The following is a 26,429-nucleotide window of genomic DNA, read 5'->3' on the forward strand; positions in this document are numbered from 1 at the left end:
TTAATGGAAATCTAATCTTGTTATCCCTCCACTGCCACCACTATCACCCTCTCACACCCTCCAAGGACAAACACACCTTTAAACTCTTCCGCGGTCTACTGGAAAAATTGATTAAAGCACCAAGAGTCATCTTTTTACCACTCTCTCACACACACTCCACCCCCCAGCTAACCTAAACTGCTCACTGTTTCATATCTCTCTGGCTTGACATATGCCAATCCTTCTATCTAAAATGTTTTCCCTTCCTGAATACCAATTTTACTACCCTTTAAACTCCCTTCAGCCACAAAGAACTGTACATTTTTTTGTGCCACTACCCATCTTAATATGTTCCTGCATTATCGTACTTATCACATGGTGTTCCAACTCTAAAATATGCAGCCTTTTTTCCTCTTTACTACACCTGGGAAGTCTACCTCAAGGTCAGACATCTTTTGCACACCTAGCACTTAGTATGTTGCCTGTTCCATAGTAAATATTATTGAATTATTATTTTTTTTTGTTTTTAATAGTGAGACATATTCTAAAAATTTGCTTTTAGGGAAAGATTTTAAAATGTGTTACCAGAGGGGTTAAGCTAAAAAGTAACTAAAAAATAATTTAGGAAAAGAGAAAAAAAATTCACTACTTACTAAAGAATGATCAGAATAGCTTTACACTTTTAAAAATGCATTACTCACTACATACCTAATAGAATGGCTAAAATTAGGGGAAAAAACCTGACAGTACCAAGTACTAGAGAACATGCAGGACAACTGGAACCCTCATACATGACTGATGATAATACAAAATGGCAAAGCCATTCTGGAAAATAGTTTAGCAGCTTCTAATGAAGTCAAAGATATACTTATAATATGACAGAGCCATTCCACTCCTATTTAACCTAGGTAAATTAAAACTTAGCACTCACACAAAAGTCTGTACATGAATATTTATAACAGGTTCGTTGAGAATCACCAAAAACTGTAAACCCTAATGTCCGTCAATCAGTGAATGGATAAACTGTGGTACCTACAAACAATGGAATACTAATCAGCAATAAAAGGCACAACAACATGGATAAACTCTAAAATGCATTATGCTGAGTAAAAGAAGCCAGTCTCAAAAGGTTACATGCTATATGATTCCATATTTTGGATATTCGGGAAGGGGGGGGAGTTACTATAGGGAAGAAGTGCTTAATCATTCTGGTGATTTCTGGATTAAAGTTAGGGGTCAGGGAAGGGTTTGATTAGAAAGGGACAGTAAGAGAATTAATTTGGGGTTGATAGAACTGTTGTATGTCCTGATTATGGTACTAGTTTCATGAATCCATAAAAGCGCACCATGTAACTGAAACTGGACACCAAAAAATTTATTTTACTGTATGTAAATTCTGAAACAAACAAATGTATTCCTTCCTAGGCATGAGGATAAGCTGCCCTTTTCCTCTACTCCAACATACTTTACCCCTAGACTTGAAAAAAGAAAACTTCATGTGAGGAGAAATGGGGAACAGACTAAATGAATGGCTTTGAGGTGGAAATTATTACAACGTTATGGACATTTACCTTAAAAGGCTGGATTATCAGATAATGATCTATAAATTTAAAGAAAGGTAAAGGCAACAATGAGGTACTGAAGAGTAGAGCAAATAGACTTAAAACGTAAAAATTGGGGTGTCTTCCTAGTATTCACCTCTTTCTATAGCATCAAGACATAATAATTATATTTTCATTTGCTGTGCTTTTTCATGTTTCTGCTACACAAAAAAAGGATTAAAGAAAAAGTAATTTAATTTTAAGGAGATATAAAACTATTTTGATTTCAGCATTCCAAATCTAAAATAAATTAATCAGTTGGCCGCAGTTTTTGCATCAAAAGCTCTAAATGATTAAAAATTTCTTAAAAGTCTGAAGGAATCTAATATTGGGGTTAAATCTAAAGGAAAGTTAATACACTTGAGGAAATAACGTTCACCATAGTTAATACTTTGTACCCGTCTCTACTTGTCTGTTTTTCCCCCATTGCTTTCTCCCCGTCTGTCTTTTATTGCTTCCTCCCTTTTCTTTCCTGCCCTCCCAAACAATCTGTCATGCCTTCTTCCTCCCCAGTGCCTTTTAGAAATTTTTCTCAAGCTTAAATTATCTAAATTATCTAACTGCTTTTAGGAATGATCACATAAAAATACTTCATTTCAAAGACTGTGAATTAAAAAATGGTTAATGGTCAAATTCAAATACTGTGGTACTCTCTTCCTAAAACAGGGCAATGAAGAATTTTGTAGTCTAATAACACATTTAATATATATCAAATGTACTAACACCAATTTACTAACACTAAAATACCATCACTAATTTACATTTACTTTTCCAAAAGTGTACCTATGTCATTCAAATTATAACTTTTTCAATATATCTGGCTACTAATATGTACTTAGAATACTGACAAAGTTTAATAAATTAAAATCTATTAGCAATAAATTTGTAAGATAAAATATAGGCTCTAACCAGTCTGTGAATAATTTTGGGAGGCCTTATTACTATGAATTCTAAAGCTTACTGAATGTGTACCCTAAATTCCAAATACTCAGTTGTCCAAGGAATGAAAAATTTCTCTATCTTAGGTCTTTGGCTAGATTATGTGAATGACACATCCACTGTGTTTGAGAAGATGACAGGTCTTTATAGTTACTGAACAACTGATGGTCATCCATTTTCTTTTGTCCATTTATAAAACAAGAATGACCTTTGGGTAAAATCTGAAATGGTGGTGTAAGTCACATGCCTTTCGAAAAACAGTTCTATAAAATGTTCCCTGTGCACCAAGAGGTAAACGAATCAGTATTATCTTTCTGCTGCCTTGGTTGCTCAACCAAAAAGGATGACCAAAATGAAAACTTGGAAAAGAGATTGGTGAGTAGAAAATGGAATGTCTGGCCAAAGGGTCCATTGGTAACTCTCCCTTCCAGAAAACACTCTCTGCATTACAAAATACCTATTTGTTTACTTTCACCCTTTAGAACTATACTGAATGTCAAAAAAGAATAGTTTAAAATTCCCAATATCATTCAAACTAACCTCAGAAGCATCCAGTGTTAGAATGTGGGGGTCAGAGGGTATTATTTAAAAATTTATTGAGTCATAGAGTATTATTGCTTCAGAATAGAGTAAAAAACTCACATAAGTTTCCAGACCTAAAAAGAAAGTAGCTTTTTTCTTAACTAAGCTATTGACAACAACATTTTAAACCATAACTTGTAAGTATAAATACATTTAAGACTTAATAACATAAATTTTCATAAATGAAAAGAAGTGTCATATTATACTGACTTATTTTTGAAAATCAGTCCTTTAAATAGTTTTCATTAAGTTATAATAACAAATATTTTCTTATATAGATTATATAGATGATAATTCTGAGGTTAATATAATGCAATTGTCAACTAAAATATAAAATTTATCAAATAGTATTCTCTTTTGCTCTTGGGAGAAATGAATTCTAGGTTCCTAAGATATATTATTTAAAAAAAAAGATATATTATTTCATGAGTATAAGATGTGAATTGTTATCATTCTTCAGTCTTTTCTGAAACTTGTTCAGCCCTGGAAAGATCTGCTTCATACTTCTTTTTGAGATTACTTAAATATGTTCGTAAACTATCTGGATCCAACCGAGAGTTTCGAGCAGTTTGAACAAGCCTAGTAGCTAGATGGTACACAGCTCTTTGTCTTTCCATCTCAGGGTTACTCCTTTGGTTTTGCTGTTATTGAAAAAAATATAGATAAAAATTAAAATATGACCACTATGATTTTTATATTAAAATTTTGGTAGTTTTCTCTTTTAATAGAAATACAGAACTCAAAGGTTAACTAATCTCTTCAGATAAGTCAGTTCCATCCAACCAGCAAAGACTATACCATAAGAAATAAAGAAATACTATTTTTGAGAATAAAAGTTCTCATGCATATTTATGACTTTAAGACAGATCCCTATGTCCTTGAAAATCACCTTTCAGAGAAAAAAAAAAATCTGCTAACTAGGTCAAATGTTTCAACACAATACCAAAAAGTAATAGAAAATCCACCAGAGTTATGTTCTACTTATGTTCACTTTCTCATTAAAAAGGTATGAGAAAACAGCACTGCTCATTGCTATGCAGTATTCATAATTTTAAATGTCACCCAAGAGTACCACTCTGCTATCTCCTATTTTAATTCCCCAGCAGATAAACTGGTGGAAGGAATGGGACATCAATAAACTGCTTGTCCCTCAAGAGAGTTCATACATAGAAACTGCTAGAGCCTAAGAGAGGAAATATTGCCTGAGGGGTAAATTACAATTTAAAAATAAGCAACATAAATAGCTACTTGAAGTTATGCCTCGATTCTTAACAAACTATACTTAAGGATACCCAAGAAATAATGTTTAAAATGGGCATCTTCTAATATTTTGGAAGACCTTTAGATATTTAGTCTTTGAATAGTACTTCAGGGTTGGGAGTTCAGCTGGTCTTCATTCACTTCTTTGCCTGAGCTAGTTAGGGGGATCAGCATTTTCAATGTTAGGTAGCTGTTCATGGACAGTATTAATGAGTTTCCCTTCACCAAAGGAAATGCAATCCCTTCAACTCAATAGCAAAACAATTGCAGATATTTTTTCTACTTTCACTGTAGGAAAAATGAATATGATTTTATGAGGTAGAATAAGATTATCATATAGTCACTCATTTATTTAATACTTCGATCAACTATCAGATTATTATTTAAATAACAGTTGTTAAATATCTATTATCATCTATATTGTAGGGCCCATACTTTGTGTTTATATCTATGGGAGATATAAAAATGTCTACATGACATGATAATGGAACTCAAGATCAGTCTTACAATGAAAAAGACATGTGTATAAGCAACTGATTAAGGTAATTATGACAAGTCCCATAAAAGAAACACAAAATGCTTAAAGGAAAAAGATCTCACTTCCAGCTTTGGTCAAGAAAAGCTTACATAGGATGGAGTATTTAGAATGAATCTTGATAGACAGAAGAGCCAAGAAGGGAGGGCATTCTGCATGAAGGAAAAGGCTAGAGCAGACAAATTAAAAAGCACGGCATACAATCAGGTCAAAATGATGAAATGACAAGTAACACATTGTGGCAGAAATGTAGGTTATATAATTAAACTGGGTAATACGTATGGTTGGGGTAGTAAACATAGGGAGATTATAAAGTAGTTGCAAACAAACTTCAGTGTGTTTAAGAATTATCTGAAAGCAAACAAACAAACAAATAAATTCATAGACACAGACAACAGAAGTGGTTACTAGAGGGGAAAAGGGTTGAGAGGAGGATGAAGAGGGTAAAGGGTCAAATATATGGTGACAGATGAAGACTAGACTTTGGGTGGAGAGCACACAATGTATTACACAGATGATTATAAAATTCTACACTTAAAACATATGTTATGTTATTAACCAATGTTGCCTCAGTAAATTTAGTTTTAAACAAGAATTATCTGAAGACTGGTTAAAAATGTGAATTCCTGAGCTACAGGAGATCCTTGAAAATCTAGGATGATACCCAGTATTTCAGGTGATTCTAATGTAGGTAATCTTAAAACTATATTTTGAGAAATTATCATAGAAGGCTTTTAAGATGAGGCTAAGAACTTTGACTTTTATTTGGTATGAAACAACTGAAAGTTTCTGAGCAGGGAAACATGATACGAAGTATACATTAGGAGACTATCTGGTAGAAGGGTCTAGGATGGACTGGAAAAGAGAGAACCCACTGCATAGCCCTAATAAGAGGTGATTAAGAAGACGGATTTATAGATGACTCTGATGGGTGACTGGGAGATCTGAAAATGAAGAGATGAGAAGATTTTTCACAAGATGATAAATTTAATTTTGGACCTATTAACAAGTGAAAACATAAATTAGTGATTCAAGAAATATGGAGAAAATATATAGATTCAAAGTAAAAAATAAAAATGGAAGCTGAGGAAAGGATGATATCATCAAGAATATATAGTTTTAAACAAACGGGCAAAATCTTAGGAACACTTCTATTTAGCAAGTGGAATGAAAAATCACCGGTGAAGAAAAAGAAGGAATAATCAAAGAGGTAGGACAATGAAAACATCCAGAGAGGTCAATTCAACAATTGTCAAGACAGGGAACAATTATGAAAAGGGAAGAAGGATAGTGTTAAATGTCACAGAGAGACCAGGGGAAAATAAGTGGAAAAAGGCCCTAAGATTTTATGATTACTTGGTATTTAAGAGGAAACCTTAAACGGAGTAGAGCGATGACAAGAAGATCCAGTTTGCAAGAGGGAAATCAAAGAAGCAAGTACAGATTACTCTTGAGAAGTTGGCAGTAACAAGAAGAGAAATATAGTTTGAGAAATTAAAAAAAAAAAAAAAGCATTTCTTGGGGGAAAAAAATCTAAGCATATTCATAGAAAAAGAAAAGCCAGTGGGGGGGGAATCCCACTAAGGATCCAAAGAGAAGAAAAGAAACTGATGAAATAATATCTTATTGGAGTTGGAAAGAAGGCAGGAAAATTAACTTTAAATAGGTTGAAAAGTAATCTTTTCTCAGATAGGAGGGAAGAGAAATAGGTGAAAAATAGAAATTCCAAAATAGAATTTTGAAGCGGGGAAGGTTCAAGGACTCATCAAGATGACCTCAAGTCTCTCAAAAAGTATACAAGGTGAATTTTCTGTAGAAAATGAGATTATTGAAGGGCTTAGGAAGAGGAGAAATGTTTTTAAAGATATAAAGAAACAAACACATTTCCAAATTTTGAGTCAACAAATGTGAACTCAGGGTTGGAGCTCCTGCTTCCTAGCAAATCACTTCTGACCTCAGCAAAAAATAATACCTTTATTTTTTATCTTTCATTAGACAGAGCTAACTGCTTCACGAAGAGTTATGAGGCTTGTATATAATAGATAAAAGAACTTTGAAAACTATGAAAAAGACATGAAAATATTGTGCATAGTGATTTTTATTTTTAATGCTTACTTTATATAGATTTATTTTCTCATCATAGTTAGTGTAGGAGTAAGTATTGTAGGGACTGCACTGTTAATATTTGTCTCATATCTTATTAGTTGATTTACTGGGAGAGGCTACAATAGACCAAACCAAAAAAGTTTTGAGAAATAAAGGGGATTTTCTTTCTTTATTTAGGAATTGGGTTTTCTAATTTATGATTATTATTATTATATATTTAAATGCAAAGCCATAATAAATGTGTACACTGAAAGCATTTTCTTGAATGTGTAAAACAATAAACAATATTTATTGCTAAAAGTTTCTCACCAAAATTTGTCCTGTAATTTGAGTTGTGATTTCCCTGGCATCCAAGACAATTGATAGTGGGAGTGATGATACCTCTGCAGCTTTTAATCCTAAAATTATAAACAATGGGGCTTCAATATTGTTATTGCTGGTATTGTTATGTTTCTTTTAACCATTATTAATATTTTCTTCACAGATTTAAAGTTCCCATCTCAGGTATTTCTGAACTACTTAATAATTCTCAAAATTAAGTTTTTCAAAGTTCAACTTACCGATTATTATATTTAATTACTTGTCCAAGATATATTAGATAAATTACCTCTCAAAATACCTCTGTGATAGCAGGACAATACATTAGGGAAAGAAAAAGAAGTAACTAGAAAAGTGAATAATGATAACATTGGAATTCCACTATAGTTGGTTAATAGAAGGTCAAAGACTAGATTGGTTTTGCAGGTAGGAAAATGTTTAGTCACAGAGATAAACCTACAATTGAATGTTCGTCTGTCTAGCAGATCAATGAGGGAGGAATTTATCAGAAGCTATAATGGTAGAGGATTACTCTTCATGAAAATTCAAAGTACCAACTAGTACTCCCATGTTCTCAGAGCTTTATTGTATAAATGAATTTAGGCTTTCTACTGTGTGCTAATAATTTATCATATTTATTGCTTTAGAGGCAATAGAAGTTCCCTAACATTTACTTAGAAGTTACTAATTGCTATGCACTATACTAGGCAGTTCATATTTGACAATTCATTTAATCTTCACAAGTGCACATATATGGAAAATTATCCCCATTTAATAGATGAAATTAAGGCCTATAAAGATTAAACATCTGATATAAATGAAGCTATCCATTTGATTTCCTATTTCAAATAGCAAAAAAAGTGTTTTTTCCCCCTCTCACAAACAAGCATCACATTTGTAGACAAAATACTTTTTGAAACTTTATATGTACAGACCAATTGAAACTTCTCTGAATCTGTGAAATTTAACGTCATATAATGATTTAGATAGAAACTATCTAATCAAGGTTATGAATATCATATGGTTTGGTAATACACCCCATTTTAAGACTTTAGATTTAATTATTGCATTCCCAGAATCTGGAGAACACAGAGAAAGAACTCTGTTACTGACAGGGTGCATAAGAAATACATCATTTTCAATTCATTATATACCTTACAAATATAAACTAAATCATATTTTTCTAAGGATATAAACTAATAATTCTGGGGCCTTCATGTGTTGTAATTCTACATAGTTACTGGTTACTTAAGTTTAAAAATAAGCTTAATATACCTAAAATATGAGTTTAACATAGAAAATACAGTCTTAGAGCATATAAGCACTCAAAAGAATGAAAGAAAAAGTTGCTTAGGTTGATAGCCAAGGAAAGGGGAAAATAAAGCGTGTCTTATGAGAATATATAGTATTTTAGTGTATAGATATCATTTCTATGTGTAATACCATAATTTTTTTCTTCTGTGAGTCCCTTAGAAAGTTTGTAGGTATACAAGATTGCTTCTTTATTTCTTGAGGTGTTCTTTACATGTTGAACTTCAAAATGCATGTTTTCTACATTAGGATACAGGACATCTATACGGCAGAGTTCCAGAAAATGTGTGGCAAACAATGTAAATGCCTAGAATACATAATAATGAATATCAATTCTTTTTAAATGAACTAGAAAATTATATTTTAACTATTTAAACATAAAATTTAGTTTAGTTTTTCAAGTAGCTTGGCAGAAATGTAGGAATGGAACTGATAACTTAGAGGCTAACATGGTCGATTCGTTTTGAAATTTTATATTCAATGAAGGCCATGTTTATTATGTTTATACATACACATTTATGTTACATTATGGGAAAGAGAACAAATCCAAAAATGAACTCCTCAAAAATGTCTGAAGATATTGAAAAGATAAAGTTTATCAGATATAAAGCTATTAATTGAGGTAATCGTTTATTAGAGAAGTAATCCACAAAATCATACTGTTTCCCTCAACTTTTAAAAAACTACTTTAAAAGTAGCTTCCCTCCACATAAGTAGTTTTTGAAAAATGGAATCAATGGATTGACTAAGGTTTCTGAACTTACAAAAGTTTTAAATTTGCACTGCATTTCGATTAGGTACTTACAGGGACAAAAAGATTGAAAATTGCTTAGGACAATGATTCTCAAACTGTTAGTAATCTGCTGGGGAGGTTGTTAAAGATGCAAATTCTTTTTTTTTTTATTTATTGGGGTGACAATTGTTAGTAAAATTACATAGATTTCAGGTGTACAATTCTGTATTACATCATCTATAAATCACATTGTGTGTTTGAGATGCAAATTCTTGATGCTTATCCCCCACAAATTCTCAATCGGTAGCCATAATATGGGTGCCAGGAAACTGTATTTTTCCTCTGTCCTTTAGGTGATTTTGATGAAAGTTGTTCAAGTGACTTATGACTGGCATATGGTTTCCAGCCCAGAGTTACCAGAGCAGATAGAAATTTCAATAATTGGTTATGTTTTAAGATATTACCAGTAAGAAACTAAATAGGTAATTAGTGAAAAATTAAAATAGTAAGACCTTAAAAAGAATAGATTTGATTGGCAAATGACTATCAACTACGGAAGGGGGTTGGCAAGGGAAAGAATAGTTTTATGTATGACAGAAAAATGAAAAATTTCAACCAACTAGTCAACAAATTAAAAGGGAGTATCAAACAAACCAAATTTATACAGCAACAGGAAAATATTTAGAAACCTAATAAATTGTTTAGAAGCTAGGGACCATGTTCACAATAAAATAATTCAAATAATGTCTTCAACATTTATATATCAAACCAATCTATTATGGTAAACTGTAAACTCTATTTCAGCTTAATTCAATATAACAAATAATTATTCAGGGCCTATATATTGCAAGGATTTGTGCTAGGCACTAAAGATACTAGATTAGAAAAATAACTAACTTTAAGATCCTTAAAAGTAAGTAGCAATAATTATATTTTTATTAACTTATTTATAGTAGAAAAGGATATTGTTATGGACTGAATGTTGGTCCATAACATTCACCCTCACCCCCAAGTTCAAATGTTGAAATCATAACCCCCATGGTATTAGGAGGTGAGACCTTTGGGAGGTGATTAGGTCATGAGGATGGAGCCTTCATGAATGGAATTGGTGCTCTTATAAAAGAGACCCAAGAGAGCTCTTTTGCCCTCTCTGCTTTGTGAGGACACAATGAGAAATCAGCAGACTGCAACCTGGAAGAGGGTCCTCACCTGATCTCAACCACACTGGAACCCTGATCTTGAACTTCAGAATTGTAAGAAATAGCCTTCAGAATTGTAAGAAATAAATTTCTATTGTTTAGAATCCGGTTTGTGGTACTGTATTATAGCAATGCAAATTAAGACAGCTATTCAAAAGTATTATTAAAAACATGATTCTCAGCTATTTATTACAGAATACCACAGAAATGGATACTGTATTAGTCAGGGTTCTCCCATGAATATAATATCCTAGTATATATGTGTATACACGTATAAGTATACTCATACATAAAGATATATAGAGTTATTGATTTGATTGATTGATTTCAAATAATTGGCTCATGCAATCATGGAGATTCACAAATTCCAAGATCTACAGTCAGCATGCTAGAGATGCAGGGGGGCTGATGGTGTAGTCCTTGTCTAAAGGCTGGCAGGCTCAAGATCCAGAAAGAGCTGAAAAGAACCAATTCCCAGTTCAAAGGAACATAGGCAGGAGTAATTCTCTCTTAACTCCAGGAGGTCAGCCTTTTTGTTCTTTTCAGGCCTTCAACTGGCACTCAAAATTGATTGAGTGGGGGCACACCCACATTAAGGAGGGCAATCTGCTTTACTCATTCTACCAATTCAAATACTAATCTCATCCAGAAACATCCTCACAAATATACCCAGAATAATGTTTGACCAAATGTCTGGGAACCCCATGGCCCAGTCAAGTTGACACAAAATTAATCATCGCAATAATATTGTCTGTCAACTGTAATTGAAAAATAAATTTTTAAAAAGAGAGAGAGAGAAGCAGAGGGGATAATCTTTCGATTAAAGGATATTTAAAAGTCATATTAACCAATCACAATGTGCGAGTCTTGTCTAGATCTGATTCAAACAAAAAAACTATAAAAAAAATTACTAAACTATTAAAATTTGAACACCATCTGTATGATTGATGATAGTAAGGAAATAGTACTAATCCCTTCTTAGTGTGAAAAAGATTAACCATCACAAGTTCAACCCTTGTCAATATGGCACCCATACACACCTCTTAAAACTTAATACTTTATACTTAATCTCCAAAATAAAGACAACAAGGTCATAATTGTGCCTGACATGATACAGCTATCCTATGTACAACCAACAAAGTACTAGTCCCTTCCCCAGAAGAGGATGTAAAGTCCTTGAGTGATGTTTACTCTTTTCCTTCATATCCTGCAATTTTAATAGTATCATATAAAATTAACAATACTTAAACTATAATATAAAGTCAGTGCATGTTATATTACATGATAAGAAAATGAGAGAGGGAAGAAAACAGATACACACACACACACACATCATTACTCATGACAATTACAATCTGCATCTGTAACTGTTCACATGGTCATAGTTGGTATTTGTAACTTTCTTCTTCCACTATCCATTTCATATTCCGTTTGACTTCAGCAAACACCTCAACTGGTCATGGTTCTTTACTTAGTGGGGTAGCCCAAAATTTCATTCTGAAGGTTCTGAGCCATTAGTAGTCATGCCTGGATTGGGTTACTGTAGATAATTTACAATGATTACAAGCCATGGTAATAATAAGAGATACCTAAGAAATCTGTATTCCAGACATCCTCCTCACCTCCACTGTGCAGTAGCAGTGCAATTTCCCCATATCAGCATCAATCACCACGGCCACTGTAGTAACTCTCCTTCTTACCTGTTAATTCAGAGGGATGAGAAACCCAAAGTGGCCAGGAGGCACTATTAACTTCCACTTGAAAGGAATCATCATTGTTGTGTCTCTTGGTGGAGGCGTTTCTCCCTTTTGAACTAAGATCTCTAGGCCAGCAGAACATCAAGTCACAAGAATAGGAAGCAAAAATTTTGCTAGTGGGTCTCTAGGGGTAATAGTGAGTGGTACTACTCCCATTTCCACTTCTTGATTCCTAGCTAGGTGGGGAACATGATCATTGATCAGACTGGTGAATTCCATGAACCCGGGACCATGGAATTTTCAGTTACTGTGAATTCCTTGAATCAGAGCAATTCTATTGGAACACCACAATGGTAGATAAAGCATTCTATTAGGTTGGTGCAAAAGTAATTGCAGTTTTTGCAATTGTTTTTAACTTTTTAAACCACAATTACCTTTACATCGACCTAATATTAAGTTCACAGGTGGTATCTTTGGTAGAAGCGATACGTGCAAGGACGGCAAATCTATATCCAGAGTATATATCTAGTCCAATAAGAACACATCACTGCCCCATTCATGATGGAAGTGGTCCATTATAATCAACTTGCCACCAGGCAGCTGGCTGATCACCCTGGGGAATGGTTCCATATCAGAGGCTCAGTGTTGGTCTCTGCTGCTGGCAGACTGGGCACTTAGTGGTCGCTGTAGCCAAACTAGCTACGGTGAGTAGAAATCTATGTTGCTGAGCCCATATATAACCTCCATCCATGCCTCCACAGCCACTTTGTTCATGAGTCCATTGAGCTATGGCAGGGATGGCTGGGGAAAGAGGCTGACTGATATCCACAGAACAGCTCATCCTATGCACTTGATTCTAAAACCCTTCTCTGCTAAAGCCACGCTTTGGTTGAGTATTCATATAGAACACAAACATCTTCACATTTTTTTGCCTTTTCAGAGAGATTTATCCACAAACTTCTTTGTCACCAATTTTCCAATCATGTTCCTTCCAAGTCCAATCTGAGCCTGACCATGGCCATCACCCCATAAACCAGTATATAATCACACATCTGGCCATTTCTTGTTCAAAACAACCAGGTAACCTGCTTGAAGTTCTGCCCACTCGGACAACTTTCCTTCACCACTGTCCTTCAGGGATGTCCCAGAAAGGAGCTGCAGTTCTGCCACTGTCTACTTGCCAGTGGCATCTGAATATTGTGCTAAACCATCTGTAAACCAGGCAAGTCTTCTCTTCCTCTGTCAACTGATCTTAGGGGACTCTCCATGAGGCCACAGGTGCAGGCTGAGAAAGTAGTGTAGCAGGAGTGGGGACCATGAACATTTGGGCCATTTCTTCATGCAACCTACTTGTACCTTCAGGGCCTGCTCATGCCTGATCATGTATATACCACTTCCACTTGATGGAGTGCTGCTGCACACACCCAACTCTATGGCTGGCAGGTCAGAGAACATCTAGTTCATGATGCACAGCTCAGGTTGCACGATAACTTGGTAGTTCAGTCTCTACAAAGGCACAGTAGCAGGCCAAGACCTGTTCCTCAAAAGGAGAGGTTATCCACAGAGAATGGCAGGGCTTTACTCTGAAATCCTAATGCCCTGTGCTCTAATTCACCTACCGGGGCCTGCGCAAGGTTCCAAACAGCATCTCTATGTGCCACTGACACTATTGGATCTGCTTGATCATGTGGCCTAAGTAGCAGAGCAGCTTGCATGGCTGAATCTGTTGTGGAACCTTCTCTTGTTCTGGGCTCCATTCAAGACTAGCAGTTTTCAGATCACTTGGTGAATGGGCCATAGTAACACATCCAAATGAGCACTCTAAAATCTAGAGGCTTCTACGCATTTTACCTTTTTTTTGGTTGTAGGAGGGGCCAAATGTAACAACGTATGCTGCACTTCCACATTTGGATATCTCCACACACCTCAGAACACTGGATTCCTAGAAATTTCACTGAGGCAGAGGCCCCTGTATTTTTGTCAGATTTATTACCCCCATCTGACAAAAAGTATCTTACCAATAAGTCTATAGTAGTGCTACTTCTTGCTTACTAGATCCAATCACCATAATATTATCAACATAATGAACCAGAGTGGTATCCTGTGGAAGGTAAACTGATCGAGAGCCTTACAAACTAAATTATGCCATACAATTAGAGAGCTGATATAATCTGGAAGTTGGAGGTATACTGTTGACACTGCCAGCTAAAAGCAAACTGCTTCTGGTGGTCTTTACTGACAAGTACAGAGAAAAAAGCATTGGCTAGATCAATTAGCTGCACACCAGAATGTGTTACTTTGCTCAAGGATTGAAACTTCACCTGGTATAGCAGCTGCAATTGCAGTCACCACCTGGTTAAGGTTATGCTGATTCATTGTCATTCTCCAAGATCCATCTGTTGTCTGCACAGGCCAAATAGGTGAGTTGAATGGGATGTGGTGGGAATCACCACTCCTGAGTCTTTCAAGTTCTTGATCATGGATGACATTAATCTCTGCAATCCGTCCAGGAACGCGATATTGCTTCTGGTTTACTATATTCCTGGGTAGAAGCAGTTCAAGTGGCTTCCATTTGGTCTTTCCTACCATAATAGCCCTCATTCCACAGGTCTGGGAACCAATGTGGGGATTGTGCCAGCTGTTGAGTTGACTCATCCCAATTATGCATTCTAGAACTGGAGAAATAACCACAGGATAGGCTGGGAACCTACTGGGTCCACTGTGAGACAGACCTAGCCAAAACTCCATTGATCACCTGACTTCCATAACCCCCTACTCTGAACTAATTGGTGGACCACAGTGATGTTTTGGGTCTCCTGGAATTAGAGTCAGTTCAGAGCCAGTCCTTGAAATGCCTGATTATTTCCTTTATCCCAATACACAGTCACCCTGGTACAAGGGACCTGACATCCTCTTCATTTAAGAAGTTCTAAGTCTGTAACTGTAAATTCAAGTCTAGAAATTGTTTGAGGGGCTGTGTCTCTGTTTTTGTGATTCAGGCTGGACTTTTATTCACTTGACCCAAAACTTTTGTGCTTATGTAGATCAAGTGAAAATTCAATAAGCTTCCTGTCTATTTCATTTCTAGAGACACCATGATCAATGAGTTAAAGCCACAGGTAGGCCCTAGTTAAGATTATTCTGATTGCTGTTCTGATTGCTGTCTGTTTTGGTAACCACGCCCACCTTACTTCTGATGGTTAGTGCCACCAACTGGTTTCTGCCACCCAAGATCCAAGTACTCCCATTGTATTTAGGTTTCCCAATTAGTGACTGCAGTTTCCACTGCAAGGTCTGGCCTACAGAGAACAGCAATCACAGAGCTCTTCAAGGATGTTGGGGCTATCCTCATGAATTTATGTCTCATAGTCATGGTGAAAGGTATGTCTTCTGGACCAATCCAGAGAACGTGGGTAGGTCTTAAATGACAAATCCACAATAACACTCAATCTTTTAAAGCCTTGGAGTCCTTTCCTCTACATTAAACCAATGCAGGTCCAACACTTCCAACTCACTCACCATGGCCTTTAGTTCACATTTCAGCCTGCCAACCAAACATCTCAAGCTGCAACATTAAACGCAAAATCTCTGCTTAGCAAGTCCATATCAATAAATTTGGTCTGATCTAACTTCATGTTCCTTCAATCATTATCCCATTTCCTTACTATCCAGTTCCCCAGACTTCTATCTGTATAAATTAGAAAACTCAAGTCGATTTTTGGAAATGTAGTGTACCTCCTCATGGGCCATACTTTGTAACTCATCCTAGGGGCCTGCTGTGGCTGAAGTCTCATTACAAGCCTACTAGCAAGGTTTGCAACCGGTAGATACTGAGAAAAATCAGCATGGTCTTACTGGGCAACTGCCATCAGGGAGGCTATTACAGTTTCCTCAGGCAATGCAGAGCTAACCTGCTCAGATGGGGTTGGGAAGCCACTCCTACTGAAGGTAGAGAAGCATCTTCCACTGGCAAAGAAGAACCATCAGAATTCAGAGACTCAATATTCCCAGCTTCATTAGGGTCTTCCCACATGACCCTATTCCAACTCTCAAGTTCCTATTTCTTACTAATCAATACTTTCACTTTAATAAAAGAATTACTAGCATGTGGCTGAGAGTTCAAGTGCATTGTAATTCAGCCAGTCACAGGACGAGATTCTGGCTTTGAGTTTCAATTATAGGAGGTATGAGTCTCCTTCAGGGCACACATAGATGCTTTCGAGTCATTTATGCAGGGATTTATGCATGCAGTTGAGTTCCTGAGCTCCTCCTTCTCTTTCACCACCTTGTCCAGCAATATTAGCAGAACCCAACCAATCTCATTATATTCATTAGTTTGCCAAAATGTTTGAAAGTATCATATATACAGTCACCCACCTCCTTAGAAGTGGTGATTAAAAGTATCCAATGGTGATATTTTGCATATTTCTATTTCCAGGTCATTCTATGGACTACCAGTACTTTCTTTATTACTGGAAATAGCCATTAGTATCTTATCTAATCATATTAGACAATCAATTCCAAAAACCCTAGAACAAATTCAAAACACTCATCCTTAAATATCTGTTCCTCTAGAACCACTCTCAATACCAAAATCTGTATTAGATTTTTGGTAAATCTGAGAAACAGAATTAATAGGGTGTGTGTGTGTGTGTGTGTGTGTAGAGGGAGAGGGAGAGAGAGAGAGAGAGAGAGAGAGAGAGAGAGAGAGAGAGAGAGATTGATTTACTATAAGGAATTGGCTCACATGATGATGGGGCCTGACAAGTCCCCAGCTCTGCAGTCAGCGAGATGGAGACCCAGGAGAGCTGCTGGTGCAGCTCCCGTCTAAGTCCAGCGGCCTGAGAACCAGGAGAGCCAATGGTGTGGTTCCAGTCCACATGCTGGCAGGCTCAAGGCCCAGAAAGAGCTAATATTTCAGTTTGAGTCTGAAGGCAGGAAAGAACTGATGTCCCAGATAAAAGGCAGGCAGGAAGGAGGAGTGTCCTCTTACTCCCACGCCTATTCAGGCCTTCACTGGGCCCCACTTACTGATTGAACAGGGCCCACCCACAAGACGGAGGGCAATCTGCTATACCCATTCTACCAATTCAAATATTAACCTCCTCCAGAAACACCCTCACAGATACACCCAGAATATTATTTGACCGAATGTCTGGATACTCCGTAGCCTAGTTAACATAAAATTGGCCATTACAGATACTAATTAGCTTTCAATCCTGTAATACATGCATTTTATATGAGAAATTCTGATCAACTGATACAGACTCAGTTACAAAAACTAACGTTATCCATTAATGTTACCTTTGATTCATCAGATACCTTTCTTTAAGCATAAAATAAGATTTTTCTCATTCTATATAATGAATCATTATGGACTCTCATTTAAGGTAACTAATCTCATCTTAGGGACATTTTAAATTACTCTAGATATGGAAAAGTATTTTTATTTGACTTTTTCATATCTGTATATATTTTGCCTGATAATCTAAAAGATATTTCACAAATTAATAATACAGCAAAAATCATTGTTTTACATTGTTTATTTGTGAAAAAAAAGTTTTCCTTAAAGGAATGAAATCTTAGGTAAGTAAAATAGACTTTCCATAAAGTGACTTCAGATGCCTAGTTTCACTTCATGTTGTGACATCCCAATCACTGTCATTATACATGAAGACTATTATGGCAATGTTTTCATGTTTTGCTATTTGATTTGGTTAAATTAAAGCCAACTGACTAGTTTCAATATTATTTGTATTTCTTGATTTCCTCCTTTCCTTGTCCATATCATGACTACCATATTAACCATTCCTAGTTCCAACAGAAATGAAGTAACAAAAATACAAATGATAGTGTATGTTTTTATTACCTAACATTGTTTAAAGAGCTATTTGTAGGTGCCTGGGAAATCCAATCATGATAAATATAAAAGATTTGAAATTAATATGCTTAAAATAAATAGAGAATACCTTTAAGCTCAGCAGATATTCACAAACAGCATAACAAATGCCAATGCCTTCTTCTGTATTAGTACCTCTGCCAAGTTCATCAATTAATATAAGTGACTTGTCATTAGCATTATGAAGAATATATGCTATCTGAAAAATATAATTTTAATATTATTCATTATAACCAAATAGCTGTCACTATCATAGAAAAATGAGAAAAAAATCTAGTCTCTTTATTAGTTTATTTGAAATATATTTTTATAGAGAAATCCAGCTGAGCAGAAACTACCACATTACTTACCTTTCTAAAAATCTCATGACATAATTCCAATAGAATAGCTGATGGGTGCATAAAATAGACATAAGCACAAAAGAGTAAATAACCGTTATCTAAAATATTGATGCTTTCAATACAGTGAAACAAAGCAATGAATTAATGAATTAATGTTTAAATAAAATATAAAAACAGTCATTTTCTTCTCCAGAAATGACTAATCAATTGTTGTCATAAAATACTCAAAACTATGCCTCATATTTATTTTAATTTCTCTATATCCAATAGCGATGGAAAGAAAAAAATAGGAAATAGCATCCAGGTCCATTGATTCCTGATTAAACAAATAAACTTAAATCCACACCCAACAAAGACCAAGAGTTTAATTAACAGCTATGCACTTCTCCACTGAAGACTATTAACCTCTTTCTCAAAAAATAGAATTCTACCTTTATTATGTCACGACACGAGAGTAACTTCCATGGTTATTTTACCTTCCTATGGGATGAAGCTTCTTGATAGCAAGGACTATTTAAAAACATTACTCAAGCACCTAGTATATTGCTATATTCTCCCATAGATATTTAATACATATTATATAATTTTAAAATGTCATATACTATGGGCAAATGATAACTTTGTTCTCCCTCTATCCACAGAAAATTGGCCAATTGTATAGTGATCCAATAATTCCTACCTACTAACGATAGGCCAAGAGCTATATTGAATCCTTTTAGCCATTCAAGCCTACCTGACATTGCTCAGATAAGAAATAGGTGATGATACATACTTTGTTACAGGAAGTGAAAATTCTATAACAGCACAGAATAGGATGATTTTTAAAAGCCTCTAACAGTAATCTTTTATTTTAAAACCAAGCTTAACAGGAACAATAGATACTATACAAAATGGTCCTGAACAGGTCTTTTTCTGATAAGTCCTTCATATATCCAATACAAAAACATGAAAGCATGTTTTTATCATTCAATAACACTAGCTTTTTCTTTAAAACTGTATTTTTCAATGAAACATTTGCTTCCATTTCCACATAAGACAGAAAGTAGGAACCTGTCTTTGACTGCCCTCTGGCTCTTGCAGAGGAGTATAAGCACATCTGCATGTTTTAGTCTAAGAATACTTTCTTACATGATCATTGACCACTAGGGAGAATTTAATATGTTTTTAATATAAGAAAAGTTTAGTTTGGGCACCTCTTTCATTTCTTTCATAAATGTTGATGAATTTGTTTCAATATCATCATCAGTGCTGATTCTTGTAAAAATCTGTTCAGCAATTCTAAATGAAGAATATTCTGCTGGAACATATGATCCTGTAAAATATAAGATCAAAGTAAATTGAAATGCTTTTATAAAATATAAGTAGTAATGTTTTGCACTTTCGACCAACTCAGATTATTTACTAGCCTATCTAACGATTATGTGGTAGAAAGATCACTGGATATGGAGCTAGAAGACATGGCCCCAGCTATGTCATTTATTGTATCACCTTGGACAGCACTTCAATTCTCCCAGTCTCATCTTTCTCGTATATGAAATGGAATACACGCCCTACCTATTGTACAAAGTTATTTGGAAGTTCAAATAAGATAATATATACTCAAGTACATTAGAAAGATTTGTTATAAACTTGATAAAATTTTTAATAATACTTTAACCAGAAAAAAACTAAAGATTTTAATAATATAGGTGATGAATAACATTTAAAGTGTGAAAATTTGAGAGAAATGCTTATGAAGCTAAAGTTGATAAAAATCACTATAGAAAAAAATACAGAAAAATATATAGAAAAATCTATTAATAGAAATGTACAGAAATAACAATCAAATGAAAGCAAGACATTTATTTAAAAAATGTGAATTTTCATCCATAAGACTGTTTCTGCCTGAGAAGTTATCAGGCTAACTAACTTAAAATATTCATCTTTTGAAAACAAATTTATCTGATTAATACAACTACCTCTATATAGAATGGCATATAAAAGACATTCTGAAATCACAAGAAAATAAAAATATACAAATAGTTGAATGGGAAAGTACCAAGTATACAGAACTCTATATAGACAAATGGTGAAATAATGAGAGTAAAGAAACAAAGCCAAATTATTTCAGGATTTAAAATAAAGGTAAGGATGAAGAATAGGATCTACTTCTGAGGAATAAGGACTAACAGAAAAAGAAAACAAAAGTCAGGACAACACTAATAAAAATAAGAGTAATACTAGTAATAGTAATTATAATGATTGCACCTTAGAGAGCAGATTTCTTTAATATAATTTACAGGATTAGCAGAATTAAATGGGAAAATAAATGTAAAAATACTAAGTAAAGAATATCGCATATATGATGTATGTTTATATTTTTTCCTGTCTCTTAACCACCAAAGAGGCTCTCGACATTTTTTATCTAAATTATTACAAAAGCCTCCTGGTTGGTGTTTTGCTTTTGGTCTGGTTTTCATCTAACCATACATCAACCAGAGTGATCTATATCTAAAAGTCAAATCCAATCATGCTATTCTCTTGCTTAAATTTCAATAGCTCCCTATAGATTTCTAGATGAAGTTCAATCTCCTTCGTTAAGTTACTAAGGCCCTTCATGATGTGACTCCTGCCCATCTCTCCAGTTCTATGCCCTGCCACCACTCCCAGTCACTCTTTGTTCTACAAAGCAAAGGAACTGCAAAGTCTCTGGACTCCTTGTAGTTCCTTGGGAATACCATACTATTTTTTTGCTTCTGTGCTTTAGAAAATGTTCTTACCTCTACCTGAAAAGTCTCCTTCTTTCTCACACCCTCCCCTTAAGTCCATATTATTTTATACACATTATCTCAATCTTTACAACTATTCTTCGAAGTAGGTACTACTGTAATTTTCACTTACAGATAGGAAAACAAAGGAGGTTAAATAATTTGCCTAAAATCGCATAGGTAGTAACTAGACAAACTAAGCCTAGTTCCAAAGTCTATGTTCTTTTTTTTTTTTAAACCTTTTTTAAAATTTTATTTTATTTATTTTTTGTTGTTGAGAGCCCACTGGCCTCAAGTCCTACTGTTCTCTTTATGATCAGATCATATGAGATATTATATAGAGAGGTTTAAGATGAACAGTGACAAGAGAAGTAGAATAATTTTCTTCAAATATTTGAAGGGCTATTATGAGATACTAGGTCATTCTGTGATGTATAGAAAATAAGAATTAGGACTAACGAGTAGAAGTTATAGAAAGTCAAATTTCAATTCTGTATAATGAATGCTCAAACAATTTGTGCTATCCAAAAATTGGATAGCCTGTTTTTTAAAGGACAGAGCTCCTCATAACGATTCAAACAGAAGCAGGATTATGCATATGTGACATGTGAATCTGTATACTTATAAGGAAAGGGAAGTTCACTAAGATGCTCTTTTAATTCCAATAAAACTATAAACTCAATAAACTATTTACCATTTATTCATTCTGGTTTTCTTTCTCAGTAGTGCCAATATCATTACTGCTGTATTCCCCTTACAATCATTACATCACACCAGGATTTCTCAACCATAGCACTTAACTAACACCTTGGGCTGGATAAACCCTTCTTGTGTTTGTGTGGGGATGGGAGGAGAGGAGCTGTCCTGTGCATTGTAGGATGTTTAGGGCATCCCCCTCTGAGGGGACTTTACACTCCCCTGAGTGTGACTACCAAAAATATCTTCAGCTATTGCCAAATTCCAGGGGGAAAGGGGAACCAAAATCATCTCTGGTTAAGAACTACTTCATTAGGACCAATCATCTCATCTCTGATTCATATAGTCCTCAAAGAAACCTAGTTTTCAGAGACAAGAGGTAAGTTGTGCCTCTACACTAAGAAATATGTGACAATGTTGGGCCATTGACAGTCATTTATATGCGTGTGTATATGCACATGTGTGTGTAATTTATCAATTGCTGGGCAAAATTTATTGGTACCCCTTAAATTAAGTAAGGGAAATGTTTATCCACCCAATGTTATAAGTTTAGAAAAATCTTAGTATGGATTGTTCAAGGCAGCAGCTTATCCTACTTATTTCACATTTTCTCACAGCCAAATTTGCTTTTGATAATTAGATAATTCAGTTTAGTAATAATTGATACAACATTAATAATGATAGGAAGGAAGTCTCTAATTCTGCTATATTCTATAAAATTTTTAGTACAATCAGACCAAAATCAGAAGGAGCTAAATACCAAATCGTAAAAGATATGGTCTACATACTAGACACTACTAAGTATCTAGTACTAAAAGTATAGTACACTACTATACTTTTAGGTAAGAAAATCTACTGCAAACGGTTCTTAATTAACCTGGATCTAAAAGATCATGTACACAAAATTTCAAACGGGGAGCAGAATTGGTTAACTACTAAGTAAGCCATAACTTACCAATCTGGGCCATAATCTGACAAAGTGCAATCTGTTTTAAATATGTGGATTTCCCACTCATATTAGGTCCAGTTATGATCAAAAAATTACTCCCTTCTGTAATATAGGTATTGTTGGCAACAGGTTTTTCCACAGATATTTTTTCAAGAATGGGATGCCATCCCTGTTTGATTGCTAAAGTATCAGTAAACTCTGGCCGAACTAAAGGGAAAAAACAGAATGGTTTTGAAAGGTTAATATATTTATATTTAAAGATTTCTGTGGTGTGTACATACTATGTATACCTTAGTGATTTTACTAGGATCAATTTTGAACAATATTAAGGTATTATTTCATCCCTTAACCCTGCCTAAATACTTCTATATTATAATTGGCACACTCTAAATACCATTACTTTTATGCACTTTCAGGGAACGTCTAGGAGTTAGTTCCCTGTCGTCTTAGTCTACAAAACAGTTCATAACATTTTCAGATTTGTATAGATTAAGAACAATCAACTAGCCATTGATAATAGTTTTAAAATAACATCAATTATAGATACCACAAAATTGCACATTACTTAATCCCCACCTTAAGCATTATTTCAAATTTAGCATACTTAGTTGTTCAAATGAGGTATGAATATAGAAAATCAAATATAAAAATAATTTTATGTCCAAACCCTTATATAACTTTTGTCTAAAATGAAATCTCAGAGAACAGAGAAAAAAGACAAAAATTATATTGTTAATTTATAGAAATAAATGATGACCAGGTCTTTAGGATACTTCTTGAAGTGAGGGGAGAAGGAAGAGGGTGGGAGGACAAGTAAAAACTAAAATGCTGCATTCCTCTAGATCAGGGGTGTCCAAACTGCGGCCCGCGGGCCAACTGCAGACCTCAATCCATTTTTTATTGGCCCGCAGCAAATTCCAAAAGTATGTTTAGTTTACTTAAATAAACCAGGTGAGGCAATATGTACTTCACCTCGAGTGAGTGGCCCGGCTGTTTGTGTATTTTACCGCATATGGCCTTTGGTGAAAAACGTTGAAAAAAGTTTAAACACCCCTGTTCTAGACGAAACACATTGATAAACTTGAAAGCATTTGTTATAAAAGTAAAATTGGCTAGAAAATAAATTTTTAATTATTTTAAAATCCTTTTTAACATCAAAAATTCATTATTTGTAGGTTGGGAGTTTCAGGATGGTCCCTCTCAAATTTAAATGGAGCAACATCAAATACTTAATAGTTAAGAAAACTGTTAAAATTAGCTGGACCCTAACCTAAGTTTTTGACCCCCAAAGGAAATGTAAAAGTATGGAAAGTTTGTACCTATAAAACACCAATTGAAAAAATTGACATTTCCATAAGAAATGAGAAAATACGAAATATGAAGAAATCTTTATATTTATTTCCCATTATAAAACTAAATTAACATAATATTTTGGAAATATTACTGCTGGTTTTAACTAGAAACTTTAATGTTATTAAGTCCACAATTATTCAACCTTAATTATCACATACTAGTTCTGAAATTTGCATACTAAAGTATGGTTATTACTGATAAGTTGAATAAGAAATTATAAGGGGCAAATTTGAAGTATCCATTTAACATTAGAAAATTACTTAACATTTATATTCAAGGCCTGTACAGTTGAGATACAAAAATAAATGATATAATTCCTGATCTTGGGATGCTCATATCTAAGGAGCTAGTTTAGAAAATGCTCACTTTGGGGATTCATTTCTCTCATGTCTATTAGTATTAGTCACACTGCTTCTAATGGGTCTTCAGACTGGAACTTCATAAATTTGCATCACTGTCCTTTTCACCAAGGAGACAGCTCTGCAGTCTTTTTTATTTTGGGAACCTTTAAAATTTCTTGCAGTTTCTACTTTCTGATTTGTCAATTTCTCAGTAAATAATTTTCTGACTTTTAAAAGAAATTTCAGGGACAATTTCACTTTCTCTATTTTGAGTGTTAGTCTAGGACGATAGGCAAGAGACTATATTTCAGGTAAAAAATGTAAAACATTCATAATTGTTATATAGCATTGCTTGAACAGAATACAAATTTCACTATGCAGCATATTTATCCCAAAGAAAGTCACTTACCGTAGTCAGAAAGAGTGCAGGCATGAGCGAAAGACAGTAGCATATCCAGCATTGACACCGTGTCAGACAGTTTATATAAACAATGAATATGTTCATAAATTTCACTAAGCAGTTTGCACACTATCCTGAAAGTAGATGTTTGGTAAGACAAGTAATGCTTTTTAAACAGGGACAGACAGTGTAATTGTAAAACAGTATTAAATTCATTGCCTGAGGTAAAATAACATTCACATTTGAGTTGTACACTACAGGTAAAGTCTATTGTTCTATATCTCATTGTAGAGATGACGAAACTGATGCTCATACTCAGAGTCACAGCTACTTAGTAGCAAAGAATCCATCTTCTACTGTGTTAGTACCATGTTTTTAAATGGCTGCTTTTATTAAATAGCAATGAAATTTTTATTAATAAAAAATATTTTATATGTTAAAGCCCTCTTTATACTTCAAGAGATCCCATCTGCTAATAATTTTATTTTTGCATATGTTAAATTCGACACAAAAGCTATCATGTATTTTCTCTCACCCATATACTCCCTCTCTTATCTCTCTGTCTCTCTCACACCCACACCCACACTTTAACAACATAATTATTTAAGCTTTTATGTGGCAGTTATCATCATTGTAACAATATAAAAGTTTTTCCCTTACAAGGAATATGTTGTCAGAATTTACTGTGTCTTATAATCTCTGTGGTCTATGCTCTTTCAATTGTTTTGAAAGCCCAACATTTTTCTTTTTCATCTCAGCTCACCAATTCTGAATGTTCTATTTCTTATTTCTAGCTGTATTGCTACTGTTTTAAGAATAGCAAGAGTTGGCAGGAGAAGCTGAGGGCTTGCATACCATAGGAAAACTGAATGAAGCCCAAAATAAGCCCATATTATACCAAATTCTGCATTATGGTGGAATGTATACTACAGAAGTATCAGTGTAATGTGGTTATTTTGCAATTAAAATTTGCCCTATATCTTCTGAGGCTCACTGATCCCAATCACAACAGCAGACTTTAAAAGTTTTAACTGTTCATCCAGGAAATGTTCTTTCTTTGCTAACATTCATAATTTTATAATTTTCTGTAATCAGACACAAAAGTCAATTAATAAAATGTATTATAGTGTCTCAAATTAAACCAATTTAATTCAATATTCAAAAACTTCAAATGCTCTTACATATAGGTCATGTGATAGATTTCTCTCAAAGACTCTTGGCATCTTTCATTCATTTTAATTAAATCTGTTGATGTAAAGCTGTAAGAATTTTTCACTTTAGAAATCTGCTAGGAAATTAAAGAACAAATGTCAAGACACATGTATACTCCTATGAAATAAAACATACAGGTTTTAAACAATATAGGTATTTGGATTAATCACTTCAATTTTTCATATATAGTTTCACAGAAAAAGTCCCAAATAATGTTTGTGAATGAGAAAA

General features: G+C 34.4%; 1 protein-coding gene across 1 annotated transcript in view; it reads right to left on the minus strand.

Moving 5' to 3' along the window:
• Positions 1 to 1,331: 1,331 nt before the first annotated feature.
• Positions 1,332 to 26,429, minus strand: part of MSH4 (mutS homolog 4) — a gene marked incomplete at its 5' end in the record, with an annotated part of 78,727 nt that continues 53,629 nt past the window's right edge. Inside the window, 8 exons of the mRNA XM_081057962.1 lie at positions 1,332 to 3,742; positions 7,312 to 7,400; positions 8,764 to 8,938; positions 18,230 to 18,358; positions 19,694 to 19,812; positions 22,899 to 23,099; positions 24,996 to 25,120; positions 26,168 to 26,271. Of these exons, the coding sequence (XP_080914088.1) occupies positions 3,551 to 3,742; positions 7,312 to 7,400; positions 8,764 to 8,938; positions 18,230 to 18,358; positions 19,694 to 19,812; positions 22,899 to 23,099; positions 24,996 to 25,120; positions 26,168 to 26,271 (1,134 nt within the window). The 3' untranslated portion in view covers positions 1,332 to 3,550. The remainder of the gene's footprint in view (positions 3,743 to 7,311; positions 7,401 to 8,763; positions 8,939 to 18,229; positions 18,359 to 19,693; positions 19,813 to 22,898; positions 23,100 to 24,995; positions 25,121 to 26,167; positions 26,272 to 26,429) is intronic.

This window comes from Rhinolophus hipposideros, assembly GCF_964194185.1.
Source record: "Rhinolophus hipposideros genome assembly, chromosome: 8".
NCBI lineage: Eukaryota > Metazoa > Chordata > Mammalia > Chiroptera > Rhinolophidae > Rhinolophus > Rhinolophus hipposideros.